At 41.0% G+C, this 16980-nt stretch overlaps 1 protein-coding gene across 1 annotated transcript in view; it reads right to left on the bottom strand.

Annotated features, from left to right (window-relative positions):
• Positions 1–614: 614 nt before the first annotated feature.
• The window catches only part of GPR63 (G protein-coupled receptor 63), a 37015-nt gene continuing 20649 nt past the window's right edge, over positions 615–16980 (bottom strand). Inside the window, exon 2 of the mRNA XM_074948126.1 lies at positions 615–3195. Coding sequence (XP_074804227.1) covers positions 1792–3051 — 1260 coding nt within the window. The 5' untranslated portion in view covers positions 3052–3195 and the 3' untranslated portion in view covers positions 615–1791. The remainder of the gene's footprint in view (positions 3196–16980) is intronic.

Genomic DNA, 16980 nt, shown 5'->3' on the forward strand with positions numbered 1-16980 from the left:
ACTGTATCCCCTACCTGGAGCAGGGCTGGTGCAATCTGCTCCTTCAATTTGTAGCCAATGGGATTGTGTGTGGAGGGAGCAGGCTGCACTCCTCCCATGCACAAATACAGCCCAGAAGAGACTTTATCTTCCACAAGCACAATCTTCCCTGTGGTAGTACCTGTCTCCACCCTGATGCCCAATTCAGGGCTGTTACTTAAATGCCACAAATTTTCCCGTTTATCCGATTCACCTGTCACTTACAAGTTTATGTAGTTGATAAAAATACATACCTGGATTATGATCACTGAGGGAAATCCACCAACATTTTTCCTATTCGCAAACAAGAATGGATATTTTCAAGGCAGTTATCGAGAAAGGCAAAGTCAGTAAGTACCTGATGTGAATCCAAGAGATGGTGTGGCATTCCAGGGAAAGAAGCTTCCACTAAACAAACTGATTTGTAATACATAGTAAATGAGTGGGGCAGTGGGCATGTGAGTGGGAGATGGCAAATAAAAACAATATAAAGAAATACAGAAGAGAGGTAGGGAATTTGATGTATTTGATCCCACTCAAGCCCCACTGCCCAGCTCTCCATTATAAATTCTGAACTAGCTTCCCAACCTTTCCCCATTTGTTAAACCATCTCCCCAACTTCTTATAATTACAGATCAAATTATTTCATGGAAAGATTTTCTCAATTTTTGTCGTGGTTATAAATTGTAGGACTGTGGCCAGTCTTTAGATGAAGGTGTTTATTATTGCCCCAGACCAAAACATGGTTCATGTGCTTTTTTTTTTTTTTTTTGGACCCAGAAACACCTATTCCAATTATTCCTTGGCCATAGACTCTCCCAGGCCTTGATCCTGCCCATTTAGAATGCCTGGGTGCAGCATTCCACTCACAAAGACTCCCGCTGACTTCCTTAGGGCTCTGAATGGGAACAGTTGTCTGCCCACATGCTGTAAATCACAGGATCACAGCCCTAATTTATAACTTTGACTTTTGAACATAGCAATAGATTTGGAAGTTTCATAACCACCAAAATATTATAATGTGTGCAATGATATTTTATCTTTTCATTCTGCCTCCATTTCCTCATTCACCAGGATGAAGGAGTTAATATCCCATCAGGTTAATTTTCAGGAACAATATCCAGCAAATCAGTAACTGTAGTTTTAGATACACCAATGTAAATCTGCCCTCACAAAACTAAACAGATCTTTCATTAAACTACCACTGTAATGTGTAAAAACCTCCTCCACAGGCAACACAAACATTCTAAAAAACAGATTCTGTAGCAAGTTTTGTAAAGTGCACAAAATATTAATGGAAATATTTTTTAAATGTTCTAATGTCATCATCAAAACTCTTGAAATTTTGTTAAAATTAAACAGAAGTTACCTAAATGTGACTTTTTGGCTCTAATGTCTTGGCAGAAAGCAGCAACATTTTCAGAAAAATTACACCAACTAAATATACTGTACCATAGCAGCATAAAAAACCCTACAATTAGATGCAATTGCAGGCTTAATAAGCAGAAAACTGACAAAATATTAGAAATGTAATTTTAAAAAAAGTCTGGGTTTCTGCTGAATCCTGGAGGTAATATTTGTAATTTTGTTTACATTGTTTCTGACAGTAAACCCAGTTCTAATCAATCACGTTTTCCCATAAAATTGAACAAGATATTGGAAAACCATACTTAAGTTATAAGATATGGCAGTTGAAGGAGCCATATTAAAATAAAGCAATACATAAAAACAAATAATCCCAGAAAATAATCGTCACGTCAAATAGCTGCAATTTTACACGACTGACCGGTGCTCCCCACACACGTAGATGGCACTTGGCCGAATGCGTCTCCTTGTGTGACCGGGGAACTGTGGCAAAAACTTGAAGTACTTGGGCATTAAATCTAAGCATGCATCATGAAATTTCTTAATCCTCCAGTAGTAAATCAACGGGTTCAGTGCAGACTTGAGGTAGCAGAGCCAAAGGAGCCAAGTGCTTATCTCAAAAAAGTTGTGCTTGTGGTAAAAGTGACTGTTGAATGTGGCAATAAGGCTGTAAGTGGTGAAGGGCGCCCAACAGACTATGAAAACGATGAACAAAATCAATATGGTTGTGAAGGCACGAGTTTTAAAGCTCATATCAATGTTCATTTGAAATGGTCTCTGAAGGCTCATGAGACCAAGCTTGCTGGCCTGGCTGAGGCATATGCTGTCCGGGTGGCTGTGGATTCGAACTGCATTGTGGCGTACGGTGTTGAGTATGCCCATAAAAGAGTACAGCATCACCATGAATGGAATAAAAAAAGAAATTAGTACAACTAGTATCACATACGCCTGGTAGCCAGGACTAGTGGTGTAGCCAAAAACACACTGAGGTGCTCTAGAAGGTATCTGCAGGTTGGGGTTCCCCACAGATAATGGAAAAGCGACAACAAAGGATGCAGCCCATGAAACAGCAATGAGAATCTTTGCACGGTAAGGATTCAGCTTATCTTGCCTCTGAACTATAATAAGGAATCTATCAATGCTAATAATGAGTAGGATGGCCACCCCCTCTATGACAAACAGCCAGAAAAACATGGCAGAGACTCTGCAGAAGATATCTCCAAAAATCCATCGCGTGGTAATGATGCTTATCAGAGCAAAAGGCATGTTCAGCACCGCAAGCAACATATCTGCAAAAGCCAGGCTTGCTAAGAGAATGTTAATTGCAGATCGCATGGCAGCCTTCTGGTAGACCATGAGGCAGACAACAAAGTTTCCAAGAAAAGAAACCAACAGTATAAATATCATAGCAGCAGAAAGAATGATCTGGAGTGGCAGACTCAAGCTCTTGAAAACTTCTTGTGTTGGCAGGATAGCTGTAGGGTTCACTAGTAAAGTACTTATCTCAGTGGTGACCATGGCCCCTGAACTGTGTTTCAATGGTTGTGTCGTGCCACTACGAAGCAAAAATTGGAGAGTGGTAACATTCATATAGGCATTTTCATAGACAATAAAAGTAGCATTCAATGTCCTAGAATGGGCAGATGTCAACACTGCGGAGAAAACCATTGCTTCTGGAGGAATGAATGCAGAGCCAAGGTCCTCAAGGCATTTCAGCTGGTAAGGGTAGTATCACGTTCCTTGGCCCTGGACCAAATCAGGATTACACAACTGAAAACAGCAGAGCTCCAACTTTCATGACAATATTTATGCCTGAAAAAACAAAAAACAAACAAACATAGGAATGAAACTTAAAATGAGCAGAAAAAAAAATTGGTTCTTAGACATCACTACAGGACAAATAATGTAATAAGTTTGAAAACCCCTGTTTTCTGATATTAACTCTCTGATCATTCTGTAATTGTTCTCCTCCCTCACCCACCCCCCAGTCCTAGACCATTAATCTGAACATTCTGAATGTGTTTAGGAATCTGAGTGAGTCTGAGACTGTTAACATTTCAAGTCTGAAGGGAGATGGAGCACCACACCCAGAAACACAGTCTTTGGCTTAGTTTTATTTGGCACCAGTTTTAGGTACACTTTGAAGTCACAGTGTAATGAAGAAGCATAAGTCAGAGAGTAACCTACCTGCTCTAAAACACATAGGATCAAAAATGTAATCCCTTCCCACAGCTGGAGTTTATTAACAAAGAAATGAACAATAATAAAAACAAATCATGAACAAAAAGTCCAAACTTTTATCCAGGCTTTCCCTAAAGTTCCTAGCTGTCTAGGATCTCTCAGCCCTCAAGTCTGCTTCCTCCACTTCAAATACCCCCAGCAGGAGTGGCCTCCGTCCAGGCTCGATATTGCTGGCAGGTGTTGCAGTGCAAGGCAACTTTCAGCTTCTGTTTCCCAGATGGACCTTTAACCTCTTCCTACTCTGGTCCTGTATGGTGTTTGTTCACTCCCTCACAGGAAGGTACAGTATTACTATGAACATAACTACACTGTTGATTCATGAGTTTAATTATTTTCCCTTACTGCTTGAAGGAGGAGGATTAATGTTTTATGTTTTCCTCCTACCATTTACATTTCAAAGCCCTGCTGGTAGCTCAGGGAAAGCAGACTGTCCTCCTAAACTACGTAGTGAGATTCTTGTAAAAATGCCAGATAAACTTTGTTCTAGATTTCTTCTTCTCCTTATTACTTGCCCTTCATTTATATTTTATATTAACTCCTCTGCAACAAGCACTAATGTTAATAATAAACTAAAGCACAAACAGTAGACTCACAGTGAGAAAGTGCCAAGAACTTACTGAGCGAAAAAGCCAATTTAGAAATCTTTCCTTTAATAGTCTTCTCCACCAAAAATGTTAGAATTCTGTGTGTAAGCAGCACCTAATAGGAATTGATCCCACTCTTTTCTGGTTCAGATGAACAATAATTTTGACAGTATGAGTATCAAAATCCCGGATTAGATGTTATGTCTAATCCAGCTCTGATGTTTTAAATTTAGGATCTCATTAGGTGCACAGATACTATAGCAGAGGATGTTGCACAAAATGCTAGACAGAAAACAAATCAATCAGTCTAAGGTGTTCTTGTTTAGAGGCAAGGAATTTAAAAATATATGGCTTTTATGATTAATTACCCTTTAACTATCGCAGAAAACAACTTGGGGGGAAAGTACGAGCCACAAAGCTTATTTTACATATATTGTACCAACTCACAAGCATACATGCGCTGTTCCTTCCTTTCTATTTAAATCCCAGTAGCTAATATATGCAACACCGAGAGGGTGAAATTCACCCAGGTGCAGAGTACCAGTGAAAGGTTTTCTGCACCATTTAATCCCTTCTGAAAGACTGTGCTCGGGGGACCTCTGAACCCTCTAGGTACTGGATCAGTGGAATTGGAGACAGAGGACCGATGTTCCCTGGAGGGACTGCTATTCATTGATGATGGGACATCAGAAAAACAGGCAACATGGACGTTAGGCTGGGAGCAATTCAGCCACATGGAAAGAGCAATGTACAAGGCTTAAAGCAGCTCAATTTGCTCAATTTAATCTGCATTCAGCTTCACTCCTTGCAAATGAAACAGGTACAGAGGACAGGGTCTCCTCACTGACTCCAAATAAATTAGCATTGTGGATGACCTGCTAAGTCCATGAGTAAAAACAGCCATATAGGTGCACAGAATGGCTATAGATGCTTTCCCAGCCCACTGGGATAGAGTAGGGAGCAAGGAAAGGCTGAGCTTCAGCCCTCTGCCCTGTCTGTGAGTTGAGAGAGTGGGTAGGATTCCTTTTGTCCAACCCCACAGAGTTCCTCCCACAAAACCTGAGCAATCAGGCTTTTTGCACAGAGAGCAAGTTGCAACAAAAAGGTGTTTGAGTTGTTCTCTCTTCCCACCATCAAGCACACAATCGTTTCTATGATCCATCCTGTTTCCCTCCTCCAAAAAAATTTGAAAATAGAAACAGAGGTTGAAAGGAAGTCAGAAAGAAAGGAGCTAAGAGGAGTTCACAGTGGTTTTGTTTCACTCTTCTGTTACTAGCTGTGAAGGCCAAATCCTACAGTTTGAAACTGAGACAGATGCATTGGATAGCAGTTACTGAACTGAGCATAAATGAGCCCATAGAGTGAAGATAATCTAAATTGGAAAATTTGCTTCTGGTCAAACTGGACAAGTACGATGCGGCTACATTTTTGTCACTGTATTCTCATTTTTGGAACATGCACTCTCGTTGATTCTTTTCAAATGCAGAAAAGCTACAGTCCAAATTACTTTTTCCTTTTCAATGCAGAAAATTACTGGGTACGCACATTTCCTCTGAAGCAAATTTCTCACTCAAATGCAACTTTCTTTATATGGAGCATAATAGACATAATTGTTTCTGATGCAGTGTAAACTCACAGCTAAATATCTCACAAATTTCATTCATCAAATATAATTATTGCAGAACTCTGTTTGAATTTAGCAGATTTTGAAGCCAAGGGCAAAAACCTATCTGTTTAGAATTTGGAAAGTATACCCAATGGTCAAAGATTATGTCTCATGTAGAAAGCCAATAACCATCAAAACCAGAACCTCTTATACAGCCAAATGGTGGAGGATTTTTCTTTGTACTTGTAAATACAGTATTACAGCAACAGTTGTGTTCAAGGCAGAGTAAGCTAGTCTACATTTGGCTGTTGCTCAAGTTTGCCATTAAATTTAAAGTTTTCCTTTTTAATTTGACCAGTTTCTGTACCAAATTCTAGCCACCTACCAGTGATTTTCTTCAAAATCTTAAAGTTGACACGTGGCTTAAACACATAGAAAGGAAGAACTCTAACATGCCCCTTTACATGGTCCCACTTGGGTTTTGTTTTGCTTTGTTTTTACAATTATCATGGTTTATTTTAATTCACATTTGGTTGGGTTAAAGATGACCTGTAATGTTAAGTTAATTTTTTTTACCACGTTTATTATTATGTAAGTCTATAAATAGGCCCAATGGCCTGTGATGGGATGTTAGATGGGGTGGGATCTGAGTTACTACAGAAAATTCTTTCCTGGGTATCTGGCTGGTGAATCTTGCCCATATGCTCAGGGTTTAGCTGATCGCCATATTTGGGGTTGGGAAGGAATTTTCCTCCAGAGCAGATTGGAAGAGGCCTTGGAGGTTTTTCGCCTTCCTCTGTAGAATGGGGCACAGCTCACTTGCTGGAGGATTCTCTGTTCCTTGAAGTCTTTAAATCATGATTTGAGGACTTCAATAGCTCATACATAGGTGAGAGGTTTTTCGCAGGAGTGGGTGGGTGAGATTCTGTGGCCTGCGTTGTGCAGGAGGTCGGACTAGATGATCGTAATGGTCCCTTCTGACCTTAATATCTATGAATCTATGAACAAATACACTTAGCACAAATAGGGATATAGGTAGGTAGTACAGATTAGGGAAACATTTTTTAAATACAAAACCAAAATGTTATAAATAATGTAACTAATTTTACATCCCTTCTTTGACCCCACATCTGTGTAAGGGGGGCCTGGCAGATTTCTCTCGCTACATAGGAGGGAAAGGATTTTTTCAATGCCTTAACATTCAATTCCCTGCTTCAGATAGAGCAAGGAGTGGGGCATAGAACCAACAGGAATGGGTAATTTACTTGTTAACCTAACTGACTCTCGACTGATGAGACAACTGAATTAGCTAGTTTCCAATCATGCAGACTTGCGTGTCCAGTATCACCAGCAGATTGAAAAAGAGATGAATGAATGAGTGAATCTGCTGGTGATACTGGACACGCAAGACTGCATGATTGGAAACTAGCTAATTCAGTGAAGATTGGATAGGGCCAAGGCTATGAACAGATTCCATCCACATCTGTTTTAAGTCACCATTTCCATTTGAGCCAGTTGGGGTGTTACCTGGTTGGTCTTATATACCATGTTATACCACTGTCTCCTTGGATATCCACAGCCTCTCTCTTGGTGCACTCTTCCATAGTAAACAATTTTAAGCAGCCAGTATGGGGTCAATCTAGCAACATAGCCAAACCACTGTAGTTTGCATCTTTTGATGACTCTAGACATGCACGACACTTTCAGTCCTTTATGAGTGTCGCCATTTCTTAATCTACCTAGCTATGTCATACCTAGGATATGGCAAGGGCACCTTATTTCCAATGTTTGTAGCTTTTGCTCCAGACACTTTGTCAATACTCATGTTTCACAACCATAATGAAATGTGGGTACAACGAGTGTTGTATATAATCTGGTTTTAGCTGTTACGGATTTTACTTTCCAAACATTTTTATTCAGTTACATGAATGGTCTCCTGGCAGCAGCTATCCACTTGTCAATGTCATCTTCATGGTAGTTGTCATATGTTATAATGGAATCCAAGTAGAAGAATCTATCTACGTGTGATATGTCTAAACCATTAATGACTAGTTTAGTCAGTTTGTTGATTTCTGATTTCACTAATTTCATATTAGTTTGGTCTTTTGTTCATTCATTTTTAATCCCCATTCTCTGGCTGGTGTTTACAGGTTAATTGCTGCTTCTTGATTATATTATCATTATGATAGGCATTATCATTACTATATCATCTGCAAAGTCAAGATGATTGATAATTTGCCATGATATCCTGCAGCCTCCACCAACGTTACTAAGGGAGCTTGTATAAGATGTTTTCTAAGGCCACGTCTATACTAAAGAGGCACAGCTAGGGTGCTCTAGCTATGCTGCAATAGTTTAGATACTTACTCAAGTAATGGATGGGAATTTTCCATTGTTGTAGAACTCCACCATCCCAAATGATGGTAGAAAGATCAACAGAAGCATTTTTCCATCAACACAGCTATGTCTACCCTGGGGCATAGGATGGCAAAGATATAGCACTATGGGGTGTGGATTTTTCACATCCCTGAGCATTGTAGCTATGCAAACCTTTTAAGTGTAGACCAGGCCTAACTGTACAGCAAAAAATATTGGATTTAGTATGAATCCCTGTTTGACTTCAGTTTTCACTTCAAACCACTATGTCATAGAATCATAGAATATCAGGGTTGGAAGGGACTTCAGGAGGGCATATAGTCCAACCCCCTGCTCAAAGTAGGACCAATCACCAACTAAATCATCCCAGCCACGGCTTTGTCAAGCCTGACCTTAAAAACCTCTAAGGAAGGAGATTCCACACTTCCCTAGGTAACCCATTCCAGTGCTTCACCACCCTCCTAGTGAAAAAGTTTTCCCTAATATCCAACCTAAACCTCCCCCACTGCAACTTGAGATCATTACTCCTTGATCTGTCATCTGCTACCACTGAGAACAGTCTAGGTCCATCCTCTTTGAAACCCTCTTTCAGGTAGTTGAAAGCAGTTATCAAATCCCCCCTCATTCTTCTCTTCTGCAGACTAGATAATCCCAGTTCCCTCAGCCTCTCCTCATAAATCATGTGCTCCAGCCCCCTAATCATTTTTGTTGCCCTCCACTGGACGTTTTCCAATTTTTCCACATCCTTCTTGTAGTGTGGGGCCCAAAACTGGACACAGTACTCCAGATGAGGCCTCACCAGTGCCAAATAGAGGGGAAGGATCACGTCCCTCAATCTGCTGGCAATGCTCCTACTTATACAGCCAAAAATGCTGTTAGCCTTCTTGGCAACAAGGGCACACTGTTGACTCATATCCAGCTTCTCGTCCACTGTAACCCCTACGTCCTGTTCTGCAGAACTGCTGCCTAGCCACTCAGTCCCTAGTCTGTAGCAGTGCATGGGATTCTTCTGTCCTAAGTGCAGGACTCTGCACTTGTCCTTGTTGAACCTCATCACATTTCTTTTGGCCCAATCCTCTAATTTGTCTAGGTCCCTCTGTATCCTATCCCTACCCTCCAGTGTATCTACCACCCCTCCCAGTTTAGCTCACCGAGGACTTGTATTGCATCTCAAGCTATACTATATAGAATCTGCAATATTTGAGCCAACTTGCTTCTAAAATGTACCACTATCAGGTCTGAAAATAATCAGGTCTCTGAAAAACAACCAGGAACTTGGTCCAGATGGTATGAGCCTGAAGTGTTAAAACATGGCAGAACACGCATAGTCATGCTCCTTTGCAAACTATTTAACCTCATTTGGACGAAGAGTGAAGTCCCTGAAGACTGGCTATGCTCAATCACTGTATCACTCTTTTAAACAGATGACCCAATCTATTGCAACAGCTACAGAGAAATATGTCTTATAAGCATTCCTAGCAAGATATTCTGTAGAAGAGGGATTCTCAGCCAAATGCAAAAAAGAGCACAGGAAATCCCTTCTGAGTCACAAGCTGGCTTTACACCTGAACCTGGACTGTAGATAAGATATTGTTTTTTATCAAATCTTGGAGAGATGCAGAGTTCAACGAACCTCTGTTTTGCACATTCATTGACTTTAAGCATTAGACTTTGTAAACAGAGAGGATCTGTGAAAAGCACTCAAGAGGTATGATTTAAGCAGAACTATTCATAAAAAGAGTTTATTTAAAATGGAAGTATTTTTCTCTTTTCCATTTAAAACTACAACTATATATTTTAAAAGTGAAAAGTACTAAAGCAACAACCACCACCTCTGGATTGAGCAATTAGTGACACTTAATTACCCTCTTAAGGAGTATGCCTTCTGCCCTTAATTCAGCGATGGTTAATGGCCAAAAAATGCCCAACATGGGAAGTGAGATTACAAACCGTGAACAGATATAAAAAGAAAAGAAAAATAGCATTTACTTAGTTCTTCAGAAAGAGCATGGTCTAGTCTTTAGATCACAAGAAAGGGCATCAGCGTTCTGGGTTAACTGCCAGTACCGCCACTGACTTGCTGTGCCCCAGTTTCCTCATTAGTAAAACAGTTATTATCCACCTGCTTCACAGGGATGTCGTGAGGACTAGTTAGCATTTGGGACACTCTTCAATATCATCAAATGAAAAGAAGTGCAAAGTATTGCTGAAAACTTGCACTGCCAATGATGTTCCATGGTCTTTGCCTAATCGTTAGATTAACCAACAGGAAGATCCATTTTTAACTTCACAACTTCATTCTCAAATTTCCACTGGATTTGTATCCAATGTATCTAAATTGGATATTTAAGTTTAGCGTCCATTTACCCCTGCAGTAACACCCTTTCCTGTCACAAAAATCCAAAACATACAAATCCAGGCAGGATCCCTTGAACAGAATAAGGAATAGTCTGAATAAGTCATCTTTCAGTGCTCTTTGTGAGATTGCATGCACTGATGTTCAGCAGAATCTTCCCATTCCGAGCAGCCTGTTAAAAAATAAGTTAAGTCTACTGACACAGATATGACAAACACAGGCCTCTCGAGGTGATCGTATTTATCGTTATGAATGTTATCTGAATGTTTGAGCCAGCCTTGAAAGTACGAAAACTTCGAAGACCATTATGTTGAGCTTTGCCAGATGATACAGACCCATAGAATATTCATAGCCTTTTGTATCAATACATGTTACATGTATTGTGCATTCCTGGTCACTGGGTGAATCTGGAATCACTAAAGGGTGATTAATGCAAAATCCCAAGGCTGATTTTGCAGGCTTTGAAGTCTTACCTCCCAGGGGAAGGGGCACTGACTAGTTTTACCTATTTTCAGGTTGCTGGGAGACAACACAGTTTTGGGGATACAAAGACTACGATTAAACAGACTCGGGGATCTTCTTTCTGATCCCACAAATGGTCATGACCTTTCATCTAAGGTAGCACCCCACCCTGCTGAAGGTTTAGAACGACTGGAACCTGCCAGCGTCTACACAGGACTGATGGGCAACTCCTGGTACAATTAGTATGCATTGAGACCTTTTATTTGTTTCATGTTTTCTCTGTATGTTTTTGTCCTTCAGTAAATGTACTCTGCTAAGAAAGAGCTGGATAGTCACTTATAACCACTGGTAAACCACTGTCATTGTCCTTGAAGAGAAAGCAAATTCCAGAAGCTGGACATTAGTCAGATCTGCTTGGAGAGAACGTGAGTCCCTGCCCAGAGAGGGGACAGCTAGAGACCTGAGAGAGCATTCCTGGAGCCAGCCCTGGAGGTTGTCAAAGAGGCAGTTATTCTGAAACTGTAACAACTAAGTCCAAACATAAGGGAGAACAGCAGCAGTTTGCCCTCCAGTAAAACTGAAAAGATACTTTTTGCTGGATGGGGTTAATATTCTGTTAAGTATAACTTAGGCCCCAATTCTGCAGAGTACTTAAGCATATTCCTAACTTTGAAGCCAACTGGACTACTCATGTACTTAAAATTAGGAACATGCTTAGAAACCTAACTGTGTTAAGGGCCTGATCCAAAGCCCTCTGAAATCAATGGAAAGAAACAGCATTTAAACACACAGGCTGCTGTGGCATTTCATAAGGAGGGTGAATGAAGTTCACAGAAAGTAACGGACATCAACACAACCATATTAGAGGAGTGAAAATGATTGGACAGCTACAATAATAGGAATGGACCATCTAGTCACCACCACCACCACACCCAGTTGTCAACAGAATAGTTCTCTACTTTAACAAATATCTAATGTGACATCTGTCAAACAGGCTAGGAGGCCTGAGTATTACTTGTTCATATGGCTCTGGTGAATTCACACCATCCATTTTGAAATGAGCATTTTGCAAACTCTTCTACTTATTCTCAAAGGGAAATGAGAGAGTATCAGCGAGCCTTGAAAGCTGAAACATCTTAATGCTTTTTGGCAGCTCCCAATGATCTCAGTTATTTACAAATATTTTGTATATATAAAAATCAAAGCACAAGGTAAATGTAGTGGGAGGCAGAATTGCATTCCTCTGGAATGTTTACGGACACTTGTCATTCTTTCTGGTTCTTAAAAGGCTGGAAAGGCTTTGACCTGTTTCACAATCACTCTGTCACAGTTTTCCCAAATGGTCAGAAGTCAGTATTAATGGATGTTATTTTGCAATCAGCTCAAAATTAACAATGTGTTTATTCCAATAAATAGGATAGGAGGGAATATTATTTAGCCATGTATAAAAACAAACACAGATAAAATGCAGTGCTAAGATTATGATAGGCATTCATCACTAAATCTGCTCCCTGTTTAACAAGATCAGCGTCATAAACTGTTAATCTTTTCTCCCAGCCTCACTAAAGCATCAGCTAAGGGAACGGGTTTGCCAGCAGGGAGAAAACAGTGCCAAGAACTTGGAAGGATTAAATTCAAATTTAACTTGTCAGATCTTCCCACAAGGTAAGCATATTCTCTGAAATAATTTTTTATTTCTTCTCATTACTTGCATGCTACGAGAAGATGCCATCAGTAAGAGCTGGTAGTGTTTTTACAGCCAATTAAAAAAGCAATCTAGAATATCTGTGACATCTAGGAATAACTTTAACCTCAAGCTGCCAAGCAGGTGGATAAAAATAAAGCATTTTTTAAAGAAATGAAAGTCAATCAGAACAGTTTGTACTGTGTCCAATTGGTATTCCCCATTATATGTATTGAGGAACTCTCTCAAATCAGTAGAATCTATCAACATGAAAAAAAAAATGTCCTGATCCAGCAGAGTTCTGCATAGATGGAACCCCATGCATACACAGAGCTGAGTCAATGCAACTCTGTGCAGGCATGTCTGCCCACACAAAGCAGCTTACCTAAGTTTGGCCACTGTATATTAATGAAGGCACTCAAAGAAATATAAGAATACCCAAATTATTTTGATTTCAAGGTCAAAACCAATACCTTACTGCACCACGAATGAGTATTGCTTTGTGAGATACATCACTTCACCCCTCTTTGCTCTTCAGGATAGTGACTGTCCCTTAGGATATGTCTACACTTAAAATGCTAGATTGCACTTCACTGTAGACACTCACTGCAGCGATGGGAGGGGTTCTCCCATTATTGTAATTAATCCACCTCCCAAGAGGCAGTAGCTAGGTTGAGAGAAGACTATCTCCACTGACTTGCAGTGTCTACACCAGGGGCTAGGTCGGCATAGCTACGTGACTTAGAGATATGGATTTTTCATAGCTATGTTGATGTAAGTTCCCAGTGCAGACCGACCATTAGTATGTGTTCATACAGTGTCTAGCACAAAGGGGCCACAAACACAGATGAGGGCTTTAGATACCACTGTAATACAAATAATACATGCAAGTATTCAGAACCATCCATCATACAAGACATACCAGCATGCTCGTGACTCCCTCCAAAGGCTGCAAAAGCTTTTCAATACATACATATCTCTTTTCAAACTGGTCATAATGTTTGGCAAAATATTGTTTTCTGACAACTTTCCATGCTTGGTGTCAGTCCAACAACAATATTCTTTTGGCTAGCTTTCATTAAATTTGGTTTGGACATTTTGGGAATGTAACATATGATACAATGTCTGAGCTCTTGTACTCAAATAAACCAAACCCTGCTTACCTTGAATACCTTAAACTGCACAATCAGGGTCAAATACACCTTCCATGCCCCACCTGAAAACTTGGTCTGTACGCTGAGAAGGTGGTAAGTAGAGCTTAGGACAAGCCCACTCTAGGTTGCAAAGCTGCAGAGCTGTTCTGTTAAAGCTAATTCAGCTTCCTGGCTGAGGCAGTTTACATGTCACCTACATGCACTCTTTCATGGCATGGGAGGATCAGATGATCCATGTAGTACACTTTCAGCTTTGTCCACTGGGCAATGCCAAGCAGAGAGAGAACCTAAACCCAGGCTCCATGCCAGGAAGGGGGTATATCTCTTCCATGGCTCCCCTCTACGCTTTCACCCATTTACATCCTGGAAATATACCTGTTCTGCTGCCAGGGAAGAGGGAGCTGGCTGGATTTGCTCCTTAGTCATTAATGGTTTAACAAAACGTTAGCAGCTGTCTATGAATGGAACTTAAAGTGCACACACAGTTTGTCCTTTTTATGAGGTAACACATCATTATTGAAATGTCCTAACTTCCATTACTGACAGAGCTAGGCAAAATATGCACTCTTATCTCATTATTGCTTTCATAGATACCTGCCTGACTGTGAAAGAGTAAGGATTGGGGGGGGGGCATTAGGGTGGAAATGGGGGTATTAGAATGAGTGGAAAAAATGTGACTATTTTGTATTCTTTACAAATTGTGGGCTGGGTATGTTGCTCACGTGGTATCTAGTGACTGAATGAGCCTCCCACCTGTGGCATAGACGGTTTGCAAAAGCCTTTTGGCAGTATCTTTACTAGCAAACTTTGCAGCCATAATGATCCACCAGAGATAACAACAGTGGTCAGAAGCCACCACTCTCCTGCTGCCCAGCTCTGAAGGCAGCAGTGCAGAAGTAAGGGTGGCATGGTATGGTATTGCCACCCTGACTTCCGCGCTGCAGCTGGCGGAGTGCTGCCTTCAGAGCTGGGCATCCGGCCAACAGCCACTGTTTTTCAGCTGCCCAGCACTGAAGGCCATGCAGAAGTAAGGGTGGCAATACCACAACTCCCCTAAAATAAACTTGCAACCCCCCTGCAACTCCCTTTTGGGTCAGGACTCACAATTTGAGAAACGCTGGTCTCCTCCCGTGAAATCTAGTCTTTTGTGTGCTTTTAACCTATACTGTACAGATTTCACGGGAGGAGACCAGATTTCACAATCCGTGATGCATTTTTCATGGCCATGAATTTGGTAGAGCCCTACACGTAACTGCCACTCTACATTTAAGATAGCTGTAAGAAACAGTTAAGCTCCTTCAGGAAACAGTAGTGGCCTTCACCCCAAACAAAGGTACATGTCACCACCCAAAACCAAGACACATGGTGGCTGATCAGGAATTTGAATTATGAGGGAGAGAGGCTTGGCTGGGTACTGTTTGTAGTAGAAGTTTGTGTGTGTAAGAGAAGCAGAAGAGACACTCCTGAGAAGCCGAGACAGAAATTAGCATGAAACACCAGCCTGAACAAGCACTGAATGTGTGGTGCTGGTAAAAGCTTAGAGAAAGAGCTTTGGGGCTGGGTTCCGGCTGAAAGGGGGCTTTGAACTGTAAGCAAAGAAACTGTATCTTCTGTTTGTTTTCTCCTGTGTTCAGGGGGAGCAGGTCTTTGTACAATTTCTATAAATAAACAGAATTGTATCAAATATCGGACTTCATCAGCAATTTCTCCTCCTAAACGAAAAAACCTGCAGAGCCCCAAACTTTCTCAAATATCCTACCATATCTCCCTTAACTCTTACACAAATAAAACCAAAAGAATTTCAGACTGCTTTCCAGTATATTACTTAGAATTCTGGAAAGGTCAGGATTACATATTTGGAAGCAGTTATACATTAACTCATGTTTTCTTACACGTTAGTAATTCAAGATCATATTTCCCTCACTAATTCAAGAACGTGTTTCCCTCCATGAGCTTAAAGATATTTCAGTTAACTCATTTTGCTAATATTAAAGCTTAGCCAAGGAGTTTCTTAACCACAAAGATTTTACTCTTAAAAGCATTCAAGAGTTACAGATCTTTGAAAAATAACAGATGACCGGAGAGGCACTGTCCCCATGTTTGATCCCAGCCCTTCAGTGAGTGTGAGGTTTATCAGCCTTTTAGGCAAGGCAGTGTCCCTCCTGCCTTCTCCCTCTCCAGCAAGAACATGAAACAATGGGTGTTACCATACACACTGTAACCAGAGTGATCACTTAAGGTGAGCTATTACCAGCAGGAGAGCGGGGGCTGGGGGAGGAGAACCTTTTTGTAGTGATAATCAAGGTGGGCCATTTCCAGTAGTTGACAAGAACGTCTGAGGAACAGTGGGGGGTGGGTGGGGGGAGATAAACATGGCTCTTCTGGCTCTGACAATCTGTCAATCTCCAAGGAGAGACTGCTGAATTGGAATTAATTTGCAAACTGGATACAATTAACTTAGGCTTGAATAGAGACTGGGAGTGGATGGGTCATTACACAAAGTAAAACTATTTCCTCATGTTTATCCCCGCACCCCATCCCCCACTGTTCCTCAGATATTCTTGTCAACTGCTGGAAATGGCCCACCTTGATTATCACTACAAAAGTTCCCCCCCACCCCCCCACTCTCCTGCTGGTAATAGCTCACCTTAAGTGATCGCTCTGGTTACAGTGTGTATGGTAACACCCATTGTTTCATGTTCTCTATGTATATAAATCTCCCCACTGTATTTTCCACTGAATGCATCCGATGAAGTGAGCTGTAGCTCATGAAAGCTTATGCTCAAATACATTTGTTAGTCTCTAAGGTGCCACAAGTCCTCCTTTTCTTTTTGCGAATACAGACTAACACAGTTGCTACTCTGAAACCTGTTCTTAAGGACAGTCTCTCTCTCTCTCTCTCTCTCTCTCTCTCTGTAGTCCTCTCCCACAGTCATACACACCACCGGGTAGAAAAAATACTGTTCCATGGAGGTAGGCCAATATTTGAGAGTCAATCAAAGTCAATGGCCTGAGATTGCAGATTTGATACCTTCTCACCCATAGTCCTTCAACAAGGTATCAAACTCCTTTCCTGGGCAGGGCTGCTGTCTGGAGTGTACTTTGACAGGCTGTTATAAAGACCAAACAGTAAC

This window comes from Natator depressus, chromosome 3, assembly GCF_965152275.1.
Source record: "Natator depressus isolate rNatDep1 chromosome 3, rNatDep2.hap1, whole genome shotgun sequence".
Lineage (NCBI taxonomy): Eukaryota > Metazoa > Chordata > Testudines > Cheloniidae > Natator > Natator depressus.